The 26403-nt window shown below is 53.8% G+C and overlaps 1 protein-coding gene across 17 annotated transcripts in view; it reads right to left on the bottom strand.

The window, feature by feature from the left end:
• Positions 1–26403, bottom strand: part of PLEKHA6 (pleckstrin homology domain containing A6) — a 137659-nt gene that overhangs the window by 15389 nt on the left and 95867 nt on the right. For 10 of the 17 annotated variants that reach the window (XM_060289530.1, XM_060289754.2, XM_060289488.1 and 7 more), the window contains 15 exons: positions 22903–23007; positions 22159–22231; positions 19542–19642; positions 15732–15874; positions 13743–14225; positions 12056–12572; positions 11489–11575; positions 10390–10443; positions 6566–6646; positions 5579–5647; positions 4270–4350; positions 3833–3982; positions 2951–3046; positions 1476–1587; positions 774–913 (listed from right to left, as the gene is read on the bottom strand). In XM_060289530.1, the coding sequence (XP_060145513.1) occupies positions 774–913; positions 1476–1587; positions 2951–3046; positions 3833–3982; positions 4270–4350; positions 5579–5647; positions 6566–6646; positions 10390–10443; positions 11489–11575; positions 12056–12572; positions 13743–14225; positions 15732–15874; positions 19542–19642; positions 22159–22231; positions 22903–23007 (2292 nt within the window). Of the gene's footprint in view, positions 1–773; positions 914–1475; positions 1588–2950; positions 3047–3832; positions 3983–4269; positions 4351–5578; positions 5648–6565; positions 6647–10389; positions 10444–11488; positions 11576–12055; positions 12573–13742; positions 14226–15731; positions 15935–16354; positions 19279–19541; positions 19643–22158; positions 22232–22902; positions 23008–26403 lie in introns of those variants that run through there. The other 7 variants (XM_060290073.2, XM_060289859.1, XM_060289558.1 and 4 more) reach the window with 6 other exon arrangements.

Genomic DNA, 26403 nt, shown 5'->3' on the forward strand with positions numbered 1-26403 from the left:
ACCCTGCCTGGCCTACAAGGCCCTCCTCTACTGAGCCCCCGCCTGTGCACTGGTCCCCCATTTTCTCTGAAGCTCTCTCCTCATTGTCTCCCCATCACATTGGGCACACCCCTCCCCTGTACCTTTGCTTCCGCCAGCTCTCCAGCCTGTAATGCCTTTCCCTTGTTCCTCTACCTGTCCCAATGCTTCATGGCCTAGTTTAAGTTCCACCCTCTCTTTGGAACATCAGAACATTTACAGTCTGAGCCACGTGGCTCAGTATTGAGACATATGCCACCACGTTCCAGAGGAGGGCTGTTCACTGTGAATGGGTCTTGGTCCCCATTGGACGCTGGGTGGGTGAAGGCCCTCAGGCATCTTCCTGAGAGGGTCTCATACCGTCCCTTGCCCAGAGCAGAGCCTCCGAAAACACCTGCTGATTGGCTGACTAGGCAAATGCCCCCCACACCAACCCTCAGCCCTCTCACCCGCAGAACAATCCTAGAGTTAAATTCCTATTAAGTGTTTGGGGTCTCTGCTAACCATCCTGGTGCTCAGGAAGACCTCCCTGAAAGGCAACTAAAGATGACAGTTGGAGATGAGAACAAGTAAAGGAGAAGTCTGGAGGGAGGGTCACCAAACTGGGTGTGAGAATGACTACCTTAGACAGAGATGAAGCATTACGACTGGAGGCCTCTGGGGAAGAGATGGGCACAGAACTTGTATAATTTCAGGCAAATGGGGACCTAGTCCTCCCTCCCCCACCCACCTTCTTCTCCGTGATCTCAGCTTACCTCATTGGACCCGGGCTTAGTGGGGGACCCCTGAGAGCCAGACACCAATGAAAAAGGGCTCAGGGGGCTGGTGAGGCTGGTGGAGCTGAGAGGGCTGGCGGGGCTGTTGGAGCTGTAGGTGCCTGAGGGGCCAAGTCCTCCTTTGGGGAAACAGAAGAGGAGAGAGATGAGGGAAGGGGTAGGGGTGTGGCCTGGAGTGTGGCTGGGCTCTGGAGGTGGAGAAGGCAGGGGAGGATTTAGGGTCTCAGGGCCACCTGGGCCTGCTGAAGGGACTTATAACGGGTCGGCTCACAGGTTGGCTGTTGAGAAGCGAGCTGGGCAGGAAAAGATAATGGATGGAAATGACACCACTACCTCAAAGGTGTCACAGAAAGCCAGCCCAAGGTCCCTGGGCTGAAGGAAGACACTAAGGTAATGGTCTCAGATCACCAGTGGGCCCATGGGCTTAGGGGCTGGGAAGGCGCAGGTGCTCTTTGACCTGTTCTGGGGAGGGATCTAGAGGCAACAGCATCTCTGATTGGTCTATCTGGTCTATTCTGGGCAGAGGGAATTTCTGGAGCCCTGAGAAGGCCCTGACTGGCTCTGAGCACAGTGTGAAGGCCTGGAGAGGTATGAGTTGGCAGGTGTGGGATGGAGACCAGAGACACTGGAGGTGTTTCTGGTGAGGCCAGGAGCCAGGAGGCTGGTGGAGAGAGCGCCTACCTCTGTGCTTGGCTGTGTCTGTGCCCCGGGATGGGTTATTCTTCCTCAGCCCCTCCATCACATCCTGGATCCTCCAGATCTCCTTCTGGATTTGTCGGTTGAGCACCTCATTCTGGAACAGCCAGAGAGCAGGTCAAAGGAGGTGGCTACCAAGGAGTGTCCCGGCGGGAGCTTTCCCGTGCTCATGTACACACGCACATCCCTCTAGCACACTCATCTTTCTCATGGGCAGCCTTTGCCTCTTCGGCTTCCGGAATTGCGGGAGGAGAGGGCTCTGTCATCACAGCAAAGAGCACTTTTAGGTGAACGTGTGGCCTCAGAACGAAGAGAGTGAGAACCTGTCCCTCTGATTCCGCCCCCCACCCAGGGGAGCTCAGGGTGGTCTTGGAGTGAACACCCCTCTAGGTGGACACTTGATGGTGGCCTGTTTTCCAGGGCCAAGAGCTTCTGGTTTACTGTCTTGTTTCACATACTGTGGGACTGTTTGATATGCATGAATTCTACTCAATTACAGTGTCTACTCTTTGAAAAATAATAGCTACCTTTTATTTAACATTCCCCGCCCCGCTGCCCTCCACCCCACCCTGCCCGCCTATACCAGGCACTGTGCTGAGTGCTTTGCACACATGAACTCACTGCGGCTGCACAACACCTCTACGAGGCAAGGACAGCGGTTGTCTCCACTTCAGAGGCTCACGCCCAACACCATCTGTTAGTAAGCAGTGTGGCCACCATCTGGATCTGGTCTCGAGCTGGTGCCCTCGACCATGACGCTATCCTACCTCCCAAAATGTTTGCGGTGAAAGTGAGGCTTGCCCACAGAACATCGTGGCATTTGGGGCCTCTGGTCCAGGGGCTAACCTAACCTAACAAGCTGCAAGGTTGAGTGGTAAGTTTTGTTACCAGGAGGGAAACAGGAGGAAAATGGGGGAAACCAGGGTGTTAACTGCATCAGAGAGACAGGGCTTGCAAAGCGAGCTAGAGAAGGGGCAGAGCCTGGGAAGAGAAAAGACAGAGGAAGGAAAAGAAGAAGAATGCCCCAGGAACGTCCATCCTCCTGCCTCCAAGCAGAGTGTTTTTGACCCATCCCAGAAAGAAAGGCCTCTTTCCCACCTAAAAATTCCCCGGTGGATGGCTCCCACACTGCGTACTCTTCTGATGTCATGAGAGAGATTTGTATTTATCATGATCTTGTTTACATTCGTATATCTGTTAAAGTCTCCCATGCTTCAACTTTTATTCTTCCCCCATGATTTGATGGAACTAAAGAACGATCCCACATTATCTTCACCCTGAAACTCAGAGTCTGTTTTAAGAGGCCCTGAACCTTGTCTTTCATCTGAGGACCAACTCCTGGTCATAAGTCTCTGAAATTTCTAAAGCAAGAAAGGAAGCCACCGTGGTCTCTTTTGGCCAAAATGACAAAGGAGGGCCTGAAGCACACAGCAGCCCCGCCTGCCTGTGGGCCTCTTCACCTGAAAGTCCAAGCTGAGCTGCTCCCAGAGCTCGTCGTGCAGGGCAGAGACCTCTGCCTCCAGGCCCTCGTACTCCACGGTGCTGTTCGACAGGGCCTGCAAGGGGAGGGCTTACTGAGAAGCTGCAATTGCCAATCCGCCCCTCCTCGTCCTGCCTCAGGGCCTGGGGCCCGGGTACCAGAGGGACGGGAGAGGGCCCTGGGCTGAGACATTCTGATGACAGCCAAACACTGGCCTTTTAGGAGGTGCAACAGCCCAGCCTACTGCATGCCCAAACAGAGAGAAAATGGAATCCTCTCTGGATGGCAGGCAGGCCCAAAGGGGCTAATCTCACTCTCACACCCCTCCTGTTCTCCCCAGATTGGGTGATAGAGAGTAGAGGGCAAAAAAGGAAAGACCTGGGGGTGCCTGTTCTCTGGAGGTTAGAGACCTTCCTCCCTCTGGGCCACAATTTCCTGGGGCTTTTGCTGCTGCTCTCTGTGTCAGAGGGTCTGCCCTGTGCCTGCTGGGAAGTAACCAGGGTGGCGTGTTGCCGGTATCCTGGTTCTCCAGGGGAGTGGAAAAGGTGGGCAGCAAAGCTGTTAGAGCAGCCAAGGAAATAAGTGGCCCTCAACTTCACTTTGTCCTGAATGAATCCTGGTGCAGATACGGCTTGTGGGAAACAAGCCAGTCTCCCTGGTGGAGACTCAATGGGATGAGCGGGCTGGCACATTTGCTGCCTCTTTGTAAGGCAGTGTTAAGGTCTTTGTTTATCCCTCTCGCAGACAGCACCCTGCTCTCGCCGTCAGAGGAGAACAGGAATTAGAGGAGCACAGCTGGGAGGGTGGCTCCCCCTTGCAGGTGCTGGCCAGGGTGGGAGCGCACACCCAGCTCCCAGGTTACCGTGGTTGCCTGAGACAGCTCCACCCGGATGTGGATGAGCTGGTTCTGCAGCGACTCCTTCTTGTGTAGCAGCTTCTCTGGGTAGGCAGGCTGGTTTCCAAACATCTCCAGTTCCTGATGGGTCCCCATCAAGGCACTTTCCAGGCTCTCCTGAAGAAAGGCAGGGGAATGGCTATGAGCGGCCTTCATAGCTCCTCTCCTGGGCTTTCAGCAGCAGAGGCCTGAGCCCTAGGGGTTCAACCAGGCAGCTTAGTGGAGGTTTCCCTCACACTGGCTGAGGTCCCCAGAAGAGCTTCAGCAGGTCTGATTAAGGGCAGGACAGAAATTTAAGGAGGGGCAAATCTTCATCAGCTTAGTCAGGATGGAGATAGCAATCTACACCTTCTCTGGGCCAGCCCCCCCGTCTGCCCCACTCAGGGCCACCCCATGGCTCTCACCTTCTCAGCTCGGAGCTGCTGCACCAGCCGTTCCTGCTCCCTCACCACCTTGTTCTGCTCACACAACTTGCCCAGCAGCTTCTGGGGGCCCCAAGGGGGAAGGGAGGGAGAAAGAAGGGAGTGAAGAACACGGTTTGATGGGGACCTGGGAATTGGGTTGGCAGGGCCTGGCCTCTGGATACCACCTCGTCTTCCCTGCCAAGGAACCCTGGGCCTTCACCTTGACCTTGGAGGCTCCTGGGAACAGGAAGATGGTCTTCACCTCGGGGGACTCTCCAAAGACCCATTGGGAGAGGAGACAAATTTATTCTCTGAGGAAACGAGTCAGCTTGAGAGGGGAGAGGGCTGAGAGCCAAACGTTAAGCTTCTGCACTCCCATCCTCTTGGGGTTCCCATTCACAAGAGGTTCAGGAGATAACACAGCCTCGCCTCCTGGGCCTCCAGGTGTGTATGAATCAGAGACACAGGCCGGTTTCTGAACAACAGTCTTAGCAAAACCGCTGAACAATGTAAACTGGTTCCCTAGTCCCACAGGACCCTGATCTCCCCTCCTCCTTCCAGAGCCTCAGGATGGCTGACGGTGGCTCCCTCTGAGGTCTGGTCCTTGCCTGTACAGAGCGTCTCCCCTGCCTGCCGGGCAGATCTGCTACCTAGGCAAGGCAGGTTAGGCCAAACTTGTCTTCTGGGAAGACCTGTGCTTTCCTGCGTCCACACCTTTATCCATGCCACTCCTCAAATACCCGCTTGGCTACTTTCTAGTGGGCCAAATCTTGTCCTCTGGGCCCTTTATTTCAAGGCCCGGCTCACGTGCCACCTGTTTTGTCCCCGGCCTCCAGCAGCCCACGCGGTCCCCCTACCCCGCACTCCTGCAGACCCTGTTACAGTCCGCTCAGCACATGAATCCTGTGCTGCCGCCTGCTGCTCCCTGGGCCTCCCACTGCCCAGAAGCTCCCTGAGGGTGGAGCCAGGCCTCATTCTTCTTTCCAGGCACCTGGGGACTACATGCTCTACCTCCTAACGAAGTCTGTGCTCCTGAAATAAGCACAAGCCAGCGCTGTAGATAAGAGGGCCTCGAACTCAGTGGAGAAACACACACAGCCATGGTGGGAGGTAGGGGTGAGTGGTTAGAACAAGAGGAGGCCCAGGCAGAATGTTGTCTTTGCGGTGAGAGAGGACAGGAATGAAATGTATGAAGGGCCACAGGAGATGAGAGATGGACGGAGGAGAAGCCCCCACGGAGGAGCGTGAGGATGAGAAGGGCAGCGGGAGGGGCTGGAGTGGACAGAGGCAGCGGGAGAGTTGTTCTTACATCTGTGTCTTGCTCGTTTAGCTTGTAGGTGTGGAGGCTGTCCCGGAACACTTCTGGGTATGGAGGGACCTGCAGGAACAGGAGGCCGGTTACCACAGCAGAGGGCAGCCCGGGCAGGGCACGCAGGGACGGGAGCGCTGACAGTCTCGCTCCGTTCCTGCCACCGACCACAGTCCCATCGCCTCAGGCAGCATCTGTTCTGGGGACCTGGGCTGAGCTATAGTGCTCTGCCCCCTGGCCGGAAAGCGGAAAGCGTGGGACAGCCCGGCCTAAGCTCCGCCCCAACCGTCCTGGGCTGATTCTGGAGGTAGAGATGCTGCTCACTCGTGCTCTGTATCTCCTCTCCGCTAAGGTCTAAAATCTACTGCCAAGAGGGGCTCCAGGGCTGTGTAGCTCCCAAATGGCTTACTGGTAACAACCATGAGAACAAGAGTTAAGTCCTGGCTGTTCTGATAAGGATAAGACCTGGGAGAACAGAATGAGCATTGGAAGAATCTGAGAACGACCACCCTACTAGATGGAATGCCAGCCCCAGGGCTTGTGCCTCAACCAGAAGTGCCTCTGAGTCCAGCAAAGGCGCCTGCCCTTGGTGACACATGCAGCAATGAGAGCACACTCTACACAACTCTGTCGCTGGACGGTTCCATATCACACCCGTCGTGTCCTTCACCCCAACAACTGTTAAGAAGACCCAAACATGAAAGAGAAGTCCTGAACGCTAAAAAGCAGCCTGTGATCCCTGCATGGCGTGAGATGTCAGTGCGGGCTATTTCGATGGCCTGGGAAACGGGCCTGGGTTCACCCATGAACGTGAAGAATGGGGGAGACACAGTGAAAAGAAAGGAGGGAGGCCAGGCTGAGCCTGGGAGATGAGGCCTGGCAGGTGAGCAGGCGGAGTGGACCCATCCCTGATGGGTGGACGCGACCATGCACAAGCAGCTGAAAAATGGTGTTGACAGGGACCATGCTGCCAGGCAGAGGTCTTACTTGCATGAAGAGTTGGGCCCTGGGGGAGGAGTTCTCCACCATGCGGTTCACCATACTGATGAGAGTCTCACTCTCACTCATCTGCAGCAGAGGAAGGAACAGACGATTCAAACTCAGACCCACAGAGAGATGTCTCCCCACGCCCGCCTGTGCTTGCTTTCCAGGAAACAGGAAAGGACAGCTCCTCCTGAGGCCTCCAGCATCCTCTGCCTGGCCTTGCCCATCACTCACCCCTCGTGAACTCCATCTCAGGACCCGCACTGAAGTTGCCCTTGAGGAAAGCCCACAGAAGGGACCTGGGAGGCCACCGTGCCCTCGCTTGTGGCTCTGAAGAGGCCCCAGCCCAGTGACACCTCCCCAGGGCGCCTGAGTGTGGTGGGTCTCATCCCATTAGGCCGGCTCTCATTTCTCACACTGGTTTGGTCAAAGACCACACAGGCAGTTGGAAAGTCCGATCTCCCAAAATCTGAACTAAATGAAACAACGTTAAAGAAAATGTGACCCGGCTCTTTGGATGGGCCGTCACATTGGGAAGGCACAGGTCTCTCTTCCCAAACCCTGCCCACCTCTGCTCTAGAGTAGAAAGTATTGCTAAACACGGTTTCCAGAGCTGGGCTGGTAGCATCCATGCCAATCTGGGATGGCGCCAGGGAGCAAACAAGGAGGCCAAAGCAAGTAAGCCACGTTAAAGGGACACCAGAGATTGGAACACTGCTCTCCCAACACGTTATCCTTATGCTTCAAGGATCATCAGGAACATGGAGGGGGAAAGACTATTTGCCAGATGAAAACGAAAGAGACAGAGGAAGGGTGAGGGAGAGGGACAGGGAGGGAGGGAGGACGAGCCAACCAAATCAACCAGGAATGCCATCATTTCCCCCACTGGTTCCAGTGTGACAGCGTCAAATGTAAACATATTAGGGAGTGTCCTTGGCCATGTCCCTTTAACTCAATGGATCTCCAGGAGAAGGCAGCAGAAGACAGAGGGGAGTTGTGCAGGAAAAGCTTCTTGGGGAGGGGCAGTGAGTAAGGGACGGGACGGAGCCACCTTAGGGCAGATCTTCTCAGGTCACAGTTCAGGGGACCCCCACGTTTTTTGCCCTTGTCTTCCCAATCTTTGTTGGACCCACATCTATTTCCCTCTTGCCCTGTTTAGGCGGCAGCCCCAAAGCAGCCTTGCTTCTGCGCGCTGTACAAGACAGGGCGAGGGGCACCCCTCCACCCCCATTCACAGGCTCTAGAGCATTTTAAAGGGCTTTCCTAGGATCTGATTTTGCTACTTCTTTAGCCCAGTTGGGAATTTTTTCTATGATATAAAGTGTGATTTAAAAGGCTTTTAAAAGAGCAATTGTAATATGAGGTTGAGTCTTTGCAAAATGGTTAAAAGTCAACAGTATATCAACCACATTTTCTGTAAGGATCTGAACTCAAGTCAGTGCTTATCTTCTTAGAGCCTGTGCACGCGCATGTGCGTGCGTGCGTGTGTGTGTGGATGAGATTGTGTTTGTTGTGTATGGGGTGTGCCAGTGTGGTGTATGTGTGATTGTATGTGGTATGTGTATGTTTATGTTGGCTGCCTGTGTGTCATACCTGTGTGTCCTGTGTGTGGTGTTTATGTGTATGTGTGGAGGACAAGGCAGATCTACCAACACATCAGGCTTTGAGGGGGCAAGGGAGGCCCAGGCTCTTCTTGGTCACCCACAGATCTCATTCCTTCCCCAACCAGTAGATCTAAAACAATAGAGGAAGCAGGGGTCTTCTCACCCTGGCCTGCCCCCACACATGCTATGGCTTTCAGGATCGTTCAGCCCATGTGGGCCTTGCCTCTAGGAGGATTCCTGTGTGCCACCTTCTGTCTCTCCGAAACGTTAGAGAAATTTCGTGAGAAAGCACCTAACCCAGCACCTTATACACAGCACTGGGGTCAAGAGTGGTCAATTAATATTTTTGAGTTTTGGAAGAAAAAGAACAATAAAATAATCATAGTAGCAATCACTAGCCCTCATCAATGCCTGCCAAAGTGCTCTCATATACATTCTCACTCGACTCTCCCAATAACTCTGTGAGGTAGAAAGGGCAGGTCCTACAACGTCCGTCTCATGATTGAGAAAACAAAGACCCAGAGAGACCAAGGTTTAAAAAAAAAAATCCCTGTAAATGGCACAGCTGGAACTAGAGTGCAGTGTCTGACTATGTTCTGGACTCTTCTTATCATACAAGACTGCCTTTTAAGAGTATTATCGTTTATCTAGGAAGAGGTCCTCTGAAAGGTTATTTCTGAAGCCCCCAGCCCCTCTGTGAGGGAAGAAGCCCCCAGGAAGGGGCCCTGCCATCTGCACTGAATGCTTGGAAAGCCAGCAGTGTGGATGGGCTGCGGGGAGGAGGGCCTGCCGGGAGTCATCCCCACACGGACTAGAATGCTTACGGTGTCAACACCACATGCTCCTTCTGGGACTAAGATGCAATGTTCTTGAGGGCCAGGAGCCATCACTGCTGATTAAAATGTGTATATCATGCTTCCCAGTACCCAAGGGCTCCCATGAGGAGGACCTCACTGAGACACGGAGACCCTGTGAGGTAACGGTCACACGGCTTGTGACTAGAACCACCAGCATTTGCAGCCACGTCCTCTGATACCAAGTTTATGGTTCTCTCTACAATGTTAAGAGCACAAAATCATCCTGATGAGGTTCAACCCCAGCTTCTTCACATGTTAGATGTTTCCTCAGCTGTAAACCGAGTCAAAAGCTCAGAGTCATATCCAAGCTCTGTTGTTCACTGGTTGTGTGTCCTTGGCGTGTTATTTGATCTCTCTGGGCTTTAGTTTCATCATATCCCCTACGAAACGGGGATAATAACAATACCTACCTTGCAGAGTTGTTATAAGGGTTAGGATCTGTGAAATGCTTAGAATGGTGCAGGGCATGGAGGAAGCATCCCATTACGGTAAGTGTTGCCACTATTATTATTATTATTACTAACATTATTCTTTCCACCACCCCAGGCCGCCTCCACCTGGATCTGGTACACATCCAGGTCCCCCATGATTTGTAGCACAGATCTGAATATGAGTATGTGCTCATATAAACTGCCCAGCATATTGACCCCTGGCCTGTCTAAACCCAGTATCACAGCCTCCTTAGTCTCAAAAGGCAAGGTAGCCAAAGGTGAGAGCCAGGCAGCCGATTGCTTTCATCACATGGGGACACTCATTGCCTCTTCAGGGTGCTCATCTGTAACACTGGATTGATGACACTCTCTCTGCCTACAGCACTGAGTTCTCAGGAAAACATGAGCCGTGCATACAAAAGAACTTTGCAGAGGAACTAACATATATACCGAATTACCATAATTTAAAAAATCAGTGGAGGGCAGGTCTGTGGTCCTTCGCTTACAAAATGTGGAGTTTAACCACAACCTGTGGAATAGGATAGGCTAATTTCCCAGATTCAGGCTGAACTAAATCCTTAGCCTCTTAGGCCCCAGCACAGAGCTCCTCCCTGTCTCTGCAACTCTATCCAGCAAAAATGCAAATTCCCGTCTGCCCCCTGGGGGCAGTTCCATCTGGGTCGAACAAATAGGCGGTGACATTAATTATTCATGTGGTAATTTACAATTCTCCTTTCCCCAGGAAACTCCCAGCTGCCCTAAAGGGCTTTGCTGAGAAGGGGTGTGAAGGTGCAAACCAAAATATAAGCCACTTTGTTGTGTCCCGGTTTTTGCCAACAAAGGTTGTCAAATGGATGGGGGATGAGAAGGCGGGGAGGAGCAGGGAGACGTGAAGGGAGGGCAGGGGGATGGTAAGGGGCACCAGCTCTGCCTACCTGCTGATCCAAATACTCTAGGTTTCTTTGCAACTGAAGGTCTAAAAGTTCATCCTACCCGGAGCCCGAGGCCCAACGGCAACACAAACAAACAGGAACAGGACAAAAGAAAACAATAAAAAGGAAGCAAAGCAGTTAAGAGTTAGCTGGGCAGCGACAAACAGAGGCCTCTCTGGCCTTGAGGAGTCTAGGGAAGGGAGGGGGGAAGGGTGCGGGCAGCCACAGAGGTTGTCTGCTGGACAAGCCCAGCGAGAGAAGCGACACACTCCGAGGCTCCTGGGTCGGCCTGGCCCTGCCCTGGGAGAGGGAAGCACCACTGAAGCCATCTAGTCAGCACTTCCTGGAGCTTTTTCTGAGTTTTCTGGAAAATCCACTGTTTCCAGATGGGTGCATTTGCTGTGTGTCTTGGCTATAGAGTTTGGACACCGGCAGAGAAGACTCAGAGAGAGGGGCCAGTGACAGGCCGTTGGAGACAAGGATTCTGCCTGTTGGTTCCAGTGGTTTTCCCCAGCTCCCCAGGCTGAGCATCTGCATCGAGTTCTCCAGGCGGAGACCAAAATCCTCAGGAGAACAAATTCCCGGAAGAGACACAAGTAGAAAGGGGAGTGAAAGTAGGAGGAGACACAGAATGGAAAATCTTTTCTTCCTCAATCCGGCTTCTAGTCTCTTTCCCCCAAAGTGACATTCCAGGCAAGGACAAGCTTGAAGCAAGTACGCTTAGGGGTAAGAAGACTAGAAGATCATGCCTGCTTTGGGAGCTCTAGCTTAACTTTTCTTCCCAGCCCATAGCCTAAGCACCCTGTCCAGGCCCCTCTGCATGCTGGAGAGGAGTTGTTCTGAGACTGAGAGAATGGGGACATTTCACGCTTCCAGATCTTGTCCCTGCTCCTCTGCCCTGTGTCACAGAGGAGGAGGGGTAACTGACACCACTCTCTATATTGGTGTTAGAGTCCAGGCCAGAGGGAGGAGGTATCCAGAGGCTGTTAAAGACCAGACGGGCCAGGCACTGGGCACAGAGCATCCCTGCGTCTGCCCTAGGTTGGCCCCGCCCTGGGAGGAGGGGTCCTGAGGGGAAGTGGAGTGGGAGGAGAGGACGTACCATCTTATCGTGGACCGTGGGGGATGGTGGGTAGTTGTAGGGGAACAGTCCTGCAGGGACTGGCCGCCTGTCTCCCAGGTAATCATACTGGAAGAGAAAGGGGATTGGAGAGGTGAGGGGGTCCGGCTGGGATATGGACTTCCCCACCAACTGAAGTTCAAGGTTAGGGATGTTTGTAACCTGTCCCGGAGCAGATTTCAAACTAAAATGGACAGCCTTTAACCATTGCAATATCCTTGCAGTGATCTGTCCAGGTCCTCAAGATTTGAAAAGATAGAACCCTCTCTGTCCTCTTATATAGAATTAGGGCTCCTGGTACAGTCTGGGGATGGGCACAGAGAGCAGTGTTTCTACTCAGGGGCAAGGCAAATCCCCCAAGGCAGCTCTCCTGTGGACAGAACCGCAGGGCCAGTGGCTTCCCCTGGGCAGCATCCCTGGTCCTGCTGACACAGCCCAGTGACCCCATGTCCCCAGATGCCCTTGCATCCCCACCTCTTCTCAGCAGATCGTCTTAGGCTTCTGGGGGATCTCAGGGGCTGAGGAAGGAGGGGAAGGCTGGTGGCTCACCTTGGGGGAGCTGATGGATCGCCTCATCACATAGGCAGCAGGGTCAGCATAGATGTCCTCACTGCGAGGTGGCAGCCGCTCGAAACGGGCACTGGGTGAGCGGATGGGGGAGAAAATGCGGGCGCGGCTGTAGGACCCATGGCTTGGCGAGCGGGGCACAGAGTGGGAACGGGGCTGCAAGGACAGGCGTCGCAGGGAGCCGGAGGCGGCATCCAGTTCATCATAATAGACAGGTTGCCGGGAGGGGCTGGGGATCCAGGTGGTACCATCCTGCCGCCCATAGCCGGCAGGCTCCTTCCACGCACGCAGCTGGAAGGCGGGGCCGCCTCCATTCCGGAAGGAGTGCCGCTTGTCCTCCAGGGCCCAGGGTGGGCTGATCCGATCGTAGGCCGGCATGGAGCAGATGCTATCCGGCCGCACGCCTGGCGGGTAGTACTGGTAATCATCAGGGTACTGGGAGGAGTAGGGGCTGTAATACTCAGGGACCCTACGGGATACAGGGTAGAACCTAGAGGGACTGAGACAGAGAGGACTTTGTAAGGAAGCCAGACAAAATGGGCACGCCCCCAGCCACCTGCCTGTGCCCCAGCCCCTCCTCCTTGTCCTCCAGCCTAGAGTGGGGTCTGACGAGGTGAATGGTGCCCTAGGCTGACCTTGCGAGCATACGGGGGCGCCCACTGCCCAGGCACGGAGGCTTGTTTCCAGAAGTGCAAGGAAAGACCTGTCCTCAAAGCTCTCCCCCTCAACCAGTTCCCTGAGGCCAGAAATTTCACCATTCAGAGCTTCCATCTTTGTCTCTTTGTCTCCCTGGGGAGAAACTTTAAGCCTTATTAGCCATCTCTATCTCAGCATGAACCAATTTATCAGATTCTTTCCAGAGAGGCTGAGAGCAGAGAGAACACTAGAGTGTACCAGGCACCTGGAGGGGGACAACGGAGGAGGGACAAAGGGATGCCTTCGCTGATTTTATGATCCTGTCAAGGAGCCAACCAGTCCGTTCCTGGGACTCAACCCTAGTGAGGCGCTCTCCCCAGGGCAGGGCAGACCACCACAGTGAGCTGCCCTCCCAGACCCCCAGGGAAGGAGCGGCAGCCCCCCTTGCCCTGATGAACACAATCAGGTCCAATAAATGTCTTCAAATATTTGAGAGCCAGTCACTGGATAAAGAAGTAAATCGGTCTATTGGGAAGAACTAGGGCCAATGAGTGGCAATGGTTTTCTTTTTAAAAAACTGCTTATAAATAATGGCTTGCAAACAGTTAGAGCTTCAAAGACGCAGTGAGCTGCCTTGGCAGTTAGTGAGTCTCGCGTTGGTAGAGACACTGGACGCTGTGCAAGGGTGGGAAGCACGGACGGACGTCTGGCTGGACAGCTTTAAAGGGCCCTCGCTGCGACTGCCTGCATGCTTCAGGCCGCCCAGCGTCCTGTGGGAGGCACTGGGTGCTCTGTCCCTTCCTCTGAAGTAGGCAGAGACAGCAAGAATCAGGGGCAGGGGGCAAACTCTACAGAGGGAACCATGGGGTTAGTAAGCATCTGGGCAAGCAGGGAATCCTGGGGTTTTCTTGGTTTCCCAATTCAGCCTGGCTTCCAGAAGGTTTCCAACAGAGGGTGCCTCCCTGTCACTCCCCCAGCCCCAGCCCCCAGCCGGAACGCCATCCCCACTCCACCCCACCCCACCAGGCCTCACCTCCGAAGATCTTCAGGAGGGGGCACCCCTCGGCGCAGGTTCACCCACTGCTGAAGCTGGTTCATGGAGCTCTTGCGCTGGGCGATTTTGTCGGGGTTGGCACGTGGGGGGAAGCTCCGCCGTTGCCCCCCACTTTCTGAGTCCTGAGGTGGGAAAGCTGTGCTCCCCGGCCGGCTCGGGGAGCTATACTGCCAGCCGTTGGGCTGGGTGGGCCGCTCCCCACCTCCTGGGACCCTTGGGCCCTCAGGGTAAGGGCTGCCCGGGTCTGAGGCTGGTTCTGGTCCAGCGTGGACACCATTGGCTTTCACCAGAGGCTCGCTCTTGACGTCAGGCCTCTCAGGCCTCCTCTCCACCTTCTCGCAGCCTCGGCCATCACCCTCTCCTCGAGTCTTGGCCTCTGGTTCAGGCTTGGGAAGGCTGTTTTGGGGGGGTTGGTGGTGGTGTTTGCTGGGTGGGATGTTCTCAGAGTCTGGCTTCTCGTGGCTGTGGGATGCCAAGGGAGATGTTGTAAGGGACTCCAGCCCAGCGTGGAGTTCAGGTGGGGGGAAACTGGGAAGAAGAGGAGTGGAGAAGGATGGACAGGAAGGCAGTGATGGAAACAGGGTTCAATGAATTCCAGTTCTGTTCCCTAAATCCTACCATTTTATAGACTTGCTCCAGCCTGGGCAATTATAAAGCGTAATCCAAGCTTGCCTGTGCACATGTGCTCGTCTTGCCCTGCTGGTCTCCTCCTTGTGTGTCACCCGCCGCTCCCTTCTGCTGAAACTCCTTGAGTCCAGCCTCCTAGCTATGGCCGAGACTAACCTCACCCAGACTAGGTGTCTCCTGTAGTCTGTTCCTGATCCAGCCCCCGTCACTTGGTGTGCACTACACACTACGCATAATCGGAACCATCCTTGGTGTCTCAGCTACAGAGGTTTGTGACAGGTCAGCCCTCTCTCCTTTAGAAAGTTACTTAACTTCCACGAGTCTTGGGCTCCTCGTTGGCAGGCTGGGTAGGACTGTGTGAGATCAAACATGGCAGGCGCACCAGGGGCTGAAGCCGTTGCCTCCAACTTCACAGGCATAGAGAGAAGCTAGTTCCCCTCCCGAACAAGCATCTTCTAGGACTTTCTATGAGAGTATAAGCTCCATGAGGTAGGAGCTTGTCAGACTTTTCCTACCTTGTTTTCCTAGCACCCTATACACATTTCTATCTACAGTAAATATTTATGAAAAGAAGGAGTGAAGTTCTGGAATTCCACCCCTTGGTCAAAGCAAAGATGGAATCTCATGACAATGTTTTCGCTACACCTTCTCCAATTCAACATAGTCAAGCATCCTTGTTGAGACACTGCTTGGTAAACGTTTTCAAGACAGGTACACGGACTTGGAGTCTATACTGTAAAACTTCCTTCTGCTGGATCCCTGCTAACATCTAACTTAAGACTCAATGCCCAGTTCAAGTACAGACAGGTGCTGAGACTGCGGGCGATGACGGGGTGAAGTGACAGGAGCGTCACGTGCTGAGTGCTCGCTGCATGTCAGTCATTTTACCCATACTATTGAGTCCTCACAACAACCCTATGAGGTAGGATTATAATTATTGTCTCTGAGGGTCAGGGGTTAAGTAACTTACACTCAGGTCACACAGTGGGCAAGTGTTCAAGTTGGGATTCAAACCTGAGTCCCACAAAGGCTGTATGCATAACAAAACGAGTGAATGACCCTGGTCTTTGGCTCCTGGCCAGGCCCGCATGGAACCTGGCTTCTCTCTTGGCCTCCACCAGCTCAGAGAGAAGAGGAGGAGCTGCCCAGGGGAAAAGAGACTACAGGCTCCGAATTCACTTAGCCAGCCTCCCTGCTGGGAGGCAAGGAGTTGGTTCACATGTTCTCAGAGGTTCAAGTCCACGTGCTGGGCTCAGCAAGGGCACAGAGATGGGCACCTCTTCACTCCTCCTCTCTCTCTAATAGCAGTCCTCACACCTATGCCCGGTCCCCGGCACTCACTTGTGACGTGCAGCTTGGGGCGCTGACTTCTGGGCTGGGGGGATCTGTACTCGGGCAGCCTCCCCCATGGCCTGGATCCAGGCCTCCTGCTCCTCGGGGCTCTCGGCACTGAAGAAGTAGGTGCGGACCCCGGCGTGCTCAGCCTGTGGGGAGAGGCAGTGCGTGGAACTGTCCCCAGCCTCGTCCACCCAGCACACAGTCACCTGTGGGGAGAATACACCCATGCCCACAGGGCAGGTGGTCAGGCAGGTCATTCCCCTGACCTGCAGCTCTTCGCCCCATACGGAGCTCGGGGCAATGTGAGGAGGCCCCCAGCTGTCCCAAGTGCCCCAGCTGGCACCCACGTATCTGCCTCGACTAGCTCTCTGGACACCACTAGGCAGCCCAACAGGCAGGTAAGCTGACCTGCCCCACCTGAGGGACAATTACCTTGCCCGCTCTCCCATCAAATTCCATGCTTGCTTTGAAGGGCAGTTACCCCGTGCCCGGGAGAGATGCCCCCCTACCCCAACCACATGCCAGTCTCGGCCCCAGCTCAGCCTCTGAGAAGCTGGCACTCTCTTCCGCGCAGCGGGACAGCGCGGGCACACGGGGGGCATGCACAGACGGTCAGAGCACGCTACCTAGTTGGCGGCTGCAAGCAGGCGCAGCAGGCGGTAACCCAGAAGCGAGCTCCTGTCCAGAGGAGGGGTCCTCACGCGGCCAGAAGGAGGAGAAGCAGAGAACAGGTCAACCGAACACCAGAAGGAGAGACAGGAGACGTGACAGGAATGTCGAGGAACAGAGGGAAGTGGGGAGCTATTCAGACTAGCCCCTTCTACTCAGTGTCACCACTGGGACCACGGCACCCAGCAAGGCTCAGGTCAGCCCACCAGGAGTGGGGGTGGACAGCGTGCACCCGGCAAACCTGGGTTGCTCGAGGAGAGAAGGCAGGGCAGGCAGCCCAGTGCTAATCCTAGCTCTGTTCCCGACCAGCCCTGCAACTGTAAACAACTCGAGATTTTGCTCTGGCCTTAACTGATGCATCTGTTTGATGCGGAGGGTCCAAGAGGAAAAGACGCTCCAGTGCTCGATTCTTTCTGGGGTCTCAGAACACTTCCTAGGTGAGACCAATCTCCCAGAAAAAGCAGCTAGCCTTGTTCATCCCATTCAACATGAGAGATCCCAAAGTGTTTAAGAGTCTCAGATATGAACTTCACTTTGGCCTATGACCCCTTGGGTGCTAAATCCTGGGTCTCTGGGGGTTGGAAGGAGAGAAGACAGGGCTCCTCTGACCAAGCCCCAGGGTTCTCCTAAGCAACAGTGTCAAATCCACACCCTTCGAGTGCTTTCCCAGCCGGACCTTCACTTTTCCTCAGCACCTTCCCCAGCACGTGTCTTTGCACAGGAGCCATTACCCAGTGAGGGGGCATCCTACTTCTCTAAGGACAGAGATGGGCCTCCTTCCTCTGGATCCGGCCAGTCCCCACCCTCCAGCAGGGCTGCCCGGCAGGTAGGCAGAGACAGGGAGGTGCTGACGAAAAGCCAGTGAAGTTTTAAAGAGGGATCTGGGGGTCGAAACTGCACAGGGAAATGGAGAGCAGGGGCCCAGGCAAGCCCTCTGGGGTGGAGAACACAGGGTTATTGTAGAGGGGAGAGACACCCAGGTGAGACGAGTGGGTGTGTCCAGGGCTGGTAGGAGTGGCAGCAAATAATTACTTTGCTAAGCATCCCGTGAGCATCCTGTGTGTGCAGAGCTCTGCTCTGGGCACCAGTCACAGGGAAAGCAAAGACATGCTCTTAGCACTCGAAGAGCTCACGGTCAAGCTGGAGGACAAAACATACCCATGGGGAAACAAGGAGAGAGCAAAGGCACGGGAACAACAGCTGTGACAGGAGAAGGCAGAGGGCCTGGGAAAAGACAGGGTGATTGATGGGGAGCCAGGAGGGGGCACCAGCCTGGAAGCATGAAAGGGGACCAGAGAATTGAGGGAGGTGCCCCCATGGACGAGCCCACAGAGCCCCCACGGGGCTGTGCAGGGACAGAGGAAGGCCATTCAGCAGCAGGCTGGGTGGGAACAGTGCTGGCTCATTACTGGCCATCTGAGGGTTTCGCTTGGTGGCCGCAGCAGGACAAGCCTCCCATCTGTCTCATCTCCCCTCCCTTCCCTGGGGAAAGGCCACTGAATAGCCACAATCCGAACCTTTTGTGGGCCACTGAGCACAGCCCTCCGAGTTGGGTTTTAAAGAGGCAGTGCACTCCTCAGGGGAAAGGGAAGGAGAGGGGCTGATGGGCACAGAGATCTGGGGTTTATGGAGGGGTGTGTCAGTCACTGGGACGTTGTTCTAACGGGGCTGCCGGCAGAGCTCCCGAGCTGGAGTGTGTGTGTGTGTGTGTGTGTGCGCGCGCGCGCACACGCACGCAGGTCTGGAGGGGAAGGGTAAGACAGGCTGTCTGACTGTGTGGGGGTGTGTGCGTGTCTGTGTAGAGCAGGCCTGTTTGTTGTTGGTTAAACAGCCTGTTCCTATTTCCCCAGCTAAAATCCGGCTCCCTGGAGCCACTGTTTTATTGATTATTCATTCTGCAGACAGGACCCTTGGAGGCTCGAAACTAATTATGTGCCTAAGAAGTCCCTCTTTGTTCCCCGGAGCAGCATTATGTGTCTGCCCACCTCTCTGTGGCCAGGTGACCAGAGCTGAAGGACAGAAAGGGCAGAGTCTCTGGGGCCCCAGGAACTCAGATGCTGCCCTCGAGTAGTAACCTGTGGGTTTTCAGGGTCTTGGACAGCAATTCTCAACTGGGGGAGAGAGGGCTTTGTACTAAGAAGATGCATGGTTGAGATCATAATTTTATATTTGGAAAATGAAAAAGAACCTATGATCTTTGCATCACAAAATACAAAAAGGGCACGGAATTTTCATTGTTTTTAATGGGCCGTGAATTTTTAAATGTGGAAAAACACTGGCCTAGGATGAGACAGCTGCAGTCCCGTCTTTGATGGGTAGATCCCCCAGGGGTTCCGAGCAGTGGCGCTGAGCACTGCAGGTGAGGCCATCTCCCTGGTCCCTTATTCCCTCAAACTGTGTCTCTGTGAGGTTTGTAGCTTTCAATTATAATGAAATTCAATTCCTAACTTTCTGCAAAGATTTTTTTTTTTTTTAAATTAGAGCAGGTTGTTTATGGAAACTAAAAAACACAGGCGTACAAAACCCATTTTACAAGGTGGCAAAAATACTAGGGTGCTGGCCCATGACAAGGGCTGGAGAGGGGACAGGGTGCAGGCAGCAGGGCTGAAGGGCAAAGGGATAAGAAGGAAAGTGGGGACAAATGACAAATTGAGGGCCCTTGCATGGGCCGGTGCGAACGCGCCGTACACTGAATAGTAGTGAACAACTTACATCTGAGACCCTTTGAGTAAGTTTGACTGGGGGTCTAGTTCCCTGGGCCCAAAGTGGGGAGGAAGACTTTCCAGAATGGATCTTAGAAACCCACCCGGCCACAGTTCCTGCCTCTGCTGTGAGGGATTTCCTAGGTGCCAGGCCACCGGGCAGAGGGTCCACGGCCTCAGCACATAACTAATTCTCCCCCAGGAAAGACTGTGGTACCACTGAAGCTCATCTCTACAGGCCCACCCTGGGGAGAGAAGAGGAAGGGGTCCCGGCACAGCCTCACAACAGCCTGCACTGAGCCCAGGGACTGCTGCCTGCTCCCCCCAGTACTACCACTTGGGGTTCCTGAGGAGGTGGCTCTTGATCCTGTTTCATTCTTATATGCTCTAGAAGAGCCGGCCTCCCGCCCCTACCTGACCTGGGAGAGGAAGGCCAACTGACCTTAAAGGTATGTTTTCGGCTGATGTTGTCTGAGGGCTGCACCGCAGCCACCCGGAAGCTCAGGAGGGGGATGCTGCCCAGGACGCTCTCCTCCTTCTCGTCTGTCAAAGGAAATAGAGGCACAAGTGAGATATATGTGTGCGGGGGGGAGGGGAGGGGAGTGTGTCAGCCCTATTAGGATAAATACCAGCAAATATCTGTTACTCGTCTACTATTCGTCAGGCACTCGGGGCCACCACACAACCACACAGGGCGTGCTCTGCACAGCGAGAGGCACACTCCCTGGAGCTGGGGAGCGTGGCAGTCCTACAGGCACTGTTCTAGACTTGGGGACTGTAGAGGTGAATGCGAGTAGTAGTGCCCACCCTTGGGGAGCTCACATTCCAGTATGGAAGCAAACAAGCACAGAAGAGCCAACATTTTGGAGCGCTTGCTATATGTCAGGCACTGTTCTAAGTTAAAGGCTTAATGGATTTAACCTGCCCAACAATCCTATGAATGGGTACTCATGATCTCCATTTTATAGGTAAGGAGATTGAGACACAGAACGATTAAATAACTTGTCCAAGGTTACTTAAGTAGAAAGTGGTGGATTAGTCTTTAACCCAAGAAGTCTGACTTTCGAGCTCTAGCATTCTTAACCTCCCTCCCATCCACAGCGCCACTCCAAACAAGGTGATCCCAACAGCGACACAGGGAACAGGATATAAGGGGATGGGGCACGGTAGAGGGGACGCTCGCATCTTCGGCTCGGGCCCTTCTGGGCAATTGTCTCTAAGGTTCTCCTAGGCACCTGGCAGCTTGCTTTGTCTTCTGACTAGACCCCTCCCCTTTACAGTCCCCATGTCTGCACAGAAGACACGGCCCTGCATGGCCCCCCGCCCTCTGATCCCCAGAAGCAGGTGAGCAATCAGGCTGCTGCATAATTCATCCCAAATCTCCAAAGGAGCCTGAGGGATTAGCTGGTCAGGCCCCCAGCTATCAGCAGGAGACCGAAAGGGTAGGGGTGCCGTGTGGGAACCACGAGGTTGGGGCTAACGATGAGGCCATGGCAAGACCCTCCCCACTTCCCTGGCATAGCTCTTTATTCCTGGGTCTAGAGACCCTGTAAAACCCTCAGCTAGGGTTCCGAAGAAATCTCACAGGGCTTACAGACTCCACGAGCTCCCCTTCTCCCCTTACTCGTCACTTGCACAAGGTCCAGTTTCCTGGACAGACCTCGGCATGGTACCCAGAGGATGGACTAAGCTAAAGGGACAGGAGGGCTGGGAGCCCAGAGCTTCTTCAGGAAGGCAGAGGCCATCATCCGCAGGAGGAGGTGGGCCCCCTGCCTAGCTGAGTCCAGGCCAGTGTCTAGGGGTCTCCTGAGAGCACCCCTCAGTGCATAGTGACCCTCCATCTCCATGCCGCTTGAGTTCAGAGCTTCTTAATGTTCTCCCCTCACACCAGGCCCAGAGTGTCTTCCCTGCAGAGACCCTGGTTTTCCCTCCAGCTTCTGTTATACTCTGGCTCCTGCGCGGCCCTACATCCCGGGGCCCAGCCTGAGCAGATTCTGCTCCCTCAATCTTGGGGTTTCCTCTGTGACTAGACCCTGGACGTGCATCCCCTTCCTGATCTCTCTCCTTGGGATTCAGGTGCCTCAGGGCACAGGAACAGCAGTGTTCTAAGGGGGGGTGGTGGGGGTAGGGGGTGGGGGGGTGGGAGGGGTGGTCACTAGGTACAACCTTTGTTTGCCAAAGTTAATGATTCAGTGAATTGCTCCCAGGAGACCTGGAGAAATCAGAGATCTGCCATTCCCAGGGCATGGAGGAAAAGGAAACAGCCACTCTTGCTGCTGGATCATTTTATCCTCTCCTCAGCGCCCAGGCCTCGTTGCACGGCATCAGTGTGACAGAACCGTCACTGTCATCAACCCTCACTAGTTCCTCCCTGCCCTCCTTGACATATTGTTGCTGTACATACTTTAAAAATAACTTCCTAGAGGCTGCTGCACCAAAGTTATAAGAGTTTTGCCCTCCTTTCTGTGGGGGAGGAAAGGGAGTGAGTGTTGGGGTGGGGAAAGGGGGCAGAAGCTGGGGGATAATCATTTACTCCACATTCATTGAGCACCTACTATGTGCCAGGTGCTGTTTTCAGTGCTGTGGATACAGCAGTGAACAAAACTGACCCCAAAATCCTGCCTACACAGATCGGATCATACATTCCAGTGGGATGGGGGAAGCTCAACATACAAGGTCCAATTAGCAGGTGACCTGCTAGTGATGACCAGGGACCCTCGTCTTCTTCCTCCTTTTCTTTTCCCACCCACGCCCTCCCCCGGACTTCACCCTCTGTCATCTGACTGTCTTGTTCATCCACCACACCACCCACCAGGGCCTAGAACTCTGCCTGAAATCTCGTAGGCACTCAGTAAATATTGCCGAATGTGAAATGAGTGAGTGAATGCGAGCTTTGTCTTTATCCCCTGTCACGTGCCACTGGTGCCGGAAACCACAGGGGGGATACGTGCCCCCCCACCCCCAACATCCATCAGAAACCGAGCCCTGTGACAGGGCAGAATGAGAAAGAGGGGGCCCTGGCTTCCCACAGCCCCTGCCAGTGCCAGGCGCAAGCTCACCTTTATAGTAGAAGAGGCAGCGATCCACCAAGACGAACCAGCGCTTATTCCACTGCTTAACCCCGGAGCTGGCCTGCAGGAGAAGTGGGGAATAGACAGGATAGTCTGTGACCTGGGCCTGGGGAGGTGGGTGTGTGCAGTGGAAAGAGTGCTGCACTCATTATAAGGACATCCTGCCTCTGTTTGCAGCTCTGCGACTAACAAGTGGCAGCAACCCCCAAGAGCCCTCAGAGGCAGGGAATGACATTACATTATTGCCTGTGACCTTCCACCTCTGTCATTCTGGGCCTCAGTGTCTCCCCCAGGGAAGATAAACAGTGCAGCGATGAGCCAGAAAGAGTGAGCAGAAGGTCCGGCAGGGATAATGGCCAGGTCAACGAGGAGAACTGGACCCCTAGACGTAGAGGAGACATCCCCCTCCCTTCATAGCAAGAGGGCCCTGCTGACTGAGCCACTGGGTTGCTCTGATAGGGTTGATGACAGCATATTTCAAAGTCATTGCATCTGCCCATCAGGAGACCTGGCTGAATTCCCAAATATAACACTAATTTCTCTGTGAGACTTTGGGAAGATACTCAACCTCTCTGAGCCTTTATTAAATTAGGAGATTTCGCAGAGCTATACCAAAATAGGACCTGGAGGGACATAGCAAAATATACATGGGCTGTTATAACTACAGAGGCATTACAGCACTATGAGGAGAAAGCAGGGATGCAGTGGGCAGAATGGAATAGGAGGCCTCACCTGCTTGAAAAGCCAGCCTGCCTTGGTGACAGGAGCACTGGGGTTCCGCTTCATGGAGTGCGAGCGCTTGCCGAAAGCGATGGCCTTGCGGGGCGTCCGGGTGGCCTAGGGATGCAGAGAGCAGCCAGCTTAACTCTTCCTCTCCTCCTTCCTGCTCCACCCGCAAGGGGAGCTGCCCTTGGTGGGAGCTATCCCTCTCCAGGGCCCTGGGGGCCCTCATGTTAAGAGGCCCAGGTGAGAAGCTTGGATCTCTTACTAACTCAAGGGCATGGCCTTTCGATTCTTTGCTCTTTCTCTTATCTCTAAAATGGGGTTCAAAATTATAGTCCTACCTGTCTCACAGCGATGTGTGTTTTTTGCTTTTTCTTAAGGAGAAAATAAGATTTTTCATTTCACTCCTGGCCTATCCTTCTCTACTGGCCTTACTCCTTACCTCTTTCATAATGCTTTCTCAGACCCATTCAACTTCAAGGAAATTCCCTACGTCATCATCTTCTCCAAGCCCAATTCATTCTTTTTTTTTTGCTTTTTTATAAGTGTATTTATTTAATTTATTTATTTTTGGTTGTGTTGGGTCTTCATTGCGGTGTGCGGGCTTCTCAGTGCAGTGGCTTCTCCTGTTGTGGAGCACAGGCTCCAGGCGTGCATCGGTAGTTGTGGCACATGGGCTCAGTAGTTGTGGCTCGCGGGCTCTAGAGCGCAGGCTCAGGAGTTGTGGAGCAGGGACTTAGATGCTCCGCAGCACGTGGGATCTTCCTGGACCAGGGCTCGAATCCACGTCCCCTGCATTTGGCAGGCGGATTCTTAATCACTGTGCCACCAGGGAAGCCCCCTATTCATTCTTGAATGTCCAGCACACCACAGAGCAGGGAGGATGTATGGGTGTTCTCCTAGCTCCTTATTGCCACTGGGACTTCCCCACATTCTGGCAACAATCTCTCTTTCTCGAAGTATCAGTGATCTTTCACTGTTTAGCCCTTCTCACCACTATCAGCTTCTAGCTTCTTTTTTCAGAGTCTAAGGATTTTTTTTTTTTTTTTTTGCAGTATGCGGGCCTCTCACTGTTGTGGCCTCTCCCGTTGCAGAGCACAGGCTCCGGACGCGCAGGCTTAGCGGCCATGGCTCACGGGCCAAGCCACCCCGCGGCATGTGGGATCTTCCCGGCCCGGGGCACGAACCCGTGTCCTCTGCATTGGCAGGAGGACTCTCTACCACTGTGCCACCAGGAAAGCCCGAGTCTAAGGATTTTGATATCAGTCATCCTCTCCATTCTAAATCTTGCCATCACTGTAGACAATTTCATTGTTCCACAGTGAGAGGGAGGATGACCCATCCAGTGGCCTAACTTTAAACTACCTTGATGTCCTCAAGTCCAAAATCCTCCACTTCCAGCCCAGCCACTCACTCCCATGGCAACACCTTAGACTTGGCCAGCTCCCAAGCCCCTGTCAATTCTCATATCCCTATCTTCTGAGCACAGCATCCCATCCTCTGGGCTGTCTCACTCCATCCCTAAACGACACCAACTTTTCTACTCCACTGAGATCCCCAACTCCTCAATACTTGCCTTTTTTCCCTGGATCCATGAGCTACCTCCTGGTTTTAGTTGTTTCCCTACAAATAGGCCCCCTGGTGGAATAGATGAACCGCACTGTCCAACACCAACACCCTATCCAGTGCCTTTCCACTTGATCTTCTCTGAAACTCTAAATCCCCGATTAATCAAATTATCCACCCTCCCTGCACTCACAGTCAGACTACAGTGCTGCTGGAGAACAACCACACCACAGTACAGATGAGGCCACCGTGACCCTCAGTCCCTGGCGCTCCGCTGCACACCCTCACCTCTCTCCCGAGTCCAGCGACCTGCCCGCCGCTGCCTTCCCCGCAGTGGCTTGGATCCGCCCCCACAGAGAAAATTGAGGTTGTCAGACACGCGCTTCCTCAATTTCACACCCTTTTACCCAGAAAATTACTGCCCTTACCACTCTCCTTGTCTCTTTCCCTTCAATGTCAGAAGAAGAGGCGTTTTCCTCCTTTCCAAGGCTATCGGGCCCAGCCTGCTGTCTCCTCTGAGACTTGCTTCATTGATAACCTCTCAAATCTGTCTTCATGTTTTCCTCCTCCACTGGCTGCTTCTCCTAAGCAAACATGCTCAGCTCTCTTCATCTTAAAGCATCCCTCTGTCTGTCTGTCTCTCTCTCACTGTCTGTCTCTGTCTCTCTCAGTCGTTCTCTCTCCTCCTTCTCACCGTCCCTCACGGCCCCCTCCACCCTCCACCAGCTGTCCCCGTCAGGTAACACCTTCCCTCCCTTCTCTCTCTTTCTCCTCAGAGGTAGGCTGCTGGGAAGAGTCCTGACTTCCTCTCCTGCCTTTACTCCTAAACCTCCTCCACTCTTTTCAGAAATGGTCCCTGCAATGTCAACTCAGGCCACTCAGTCCCTGACATCCTTAAGCACCGATAATGTGAGCCTTTCTGTCCTTCCCGGAACTCTTCTTTTGGTTTCTGGGGCACTATTCCTTACTCTTCAATATTTGCATCTGTGGCCAGTCCTTCTCAATCTCCACCTCCACTCTAAGCGTTGACAGACCTCAAACTTACGCTTTTAGTCTCGTCATACATTGTGCCTGTGTAGTGTCATCCATACCCATTGCCTCAGCTGCCAGCAATATGCCGAAAACTCCCTAATCTATATCTAGATTCATTTGCTAGAATGAATCTAGATATAGATTCATTTGTCCCAGTCCATTTGCTCACTAGTTGTCCAACTAGGAGTAAATAAGTGCAGAACCAAACTCATCCTCTTTCTAACCAACTGGTTCTTCCGTAGTTCTCATCTCAGTGACTGGGCCACAATCTACCCAGTGGCCCAAACCAGAACTCTGAACAAGCTCACCCCATCCCCTCCTCCCTCCATTCCTCCACACCACCATTTACGCAGGGCTGACAAGTCTGTCTTCTTAATGGATCTCAAGCCTGTCCTTTCTTCTCCAATGCCGCTGTTGGTGCCTCATGGGTTGTCATCTCTTCTGCTTAAAATTTCTCACTACCTCTCGTCACTTAGGAGAGAATTCCAATCCTCAGCACAGCACACAAGGACAGGTCTACAAGATCTGGCTGGGGACCACCCACTTTCTGCCACTCCACCGGAAAGGCACCACCGCTGGTCATGCCAAACTCCGAGTGGTTCTCTCCCATCTCCCTAGGACTTTGCTCACCATGGGAGGCGGGGGAACCCCACTTCCCTTGTCCACTACCAAATCCCAACTCATCCTTCACAGCCTAGTGCAGGCCCCCCTAGTCCCCGAAACCCCCCTGTTCTCCCAGAGTAGTTGTTGCTCCCTCTTCTCAGAAACTTCCCATAGTCTAGAATCTGTCGCACTGCAACAGAACTGTGGACTTTCTGTCTCCCGTACGAGACTGGGAGCTCTTTGTAGGGAGAAATTTTGTTTTGTTCATCTCTTTATCACCAGAGCCTAGCAAGGTGTCCAGCTATCAAT

Source organism: Globicephala melas, chromosome 1 (assembly GCF_963455315.2).
Source record: "Globicephala melas chromosome 1, mGloMel1.2, whole genome shotgun sequence".
In the NCBI taxonomy this organism is placed as follows: Eukaryota; Metazoa; Chordata; class Mammalia; order Artiodactyla; family Delphinidae; genus Globicephala; species Globicephala melas.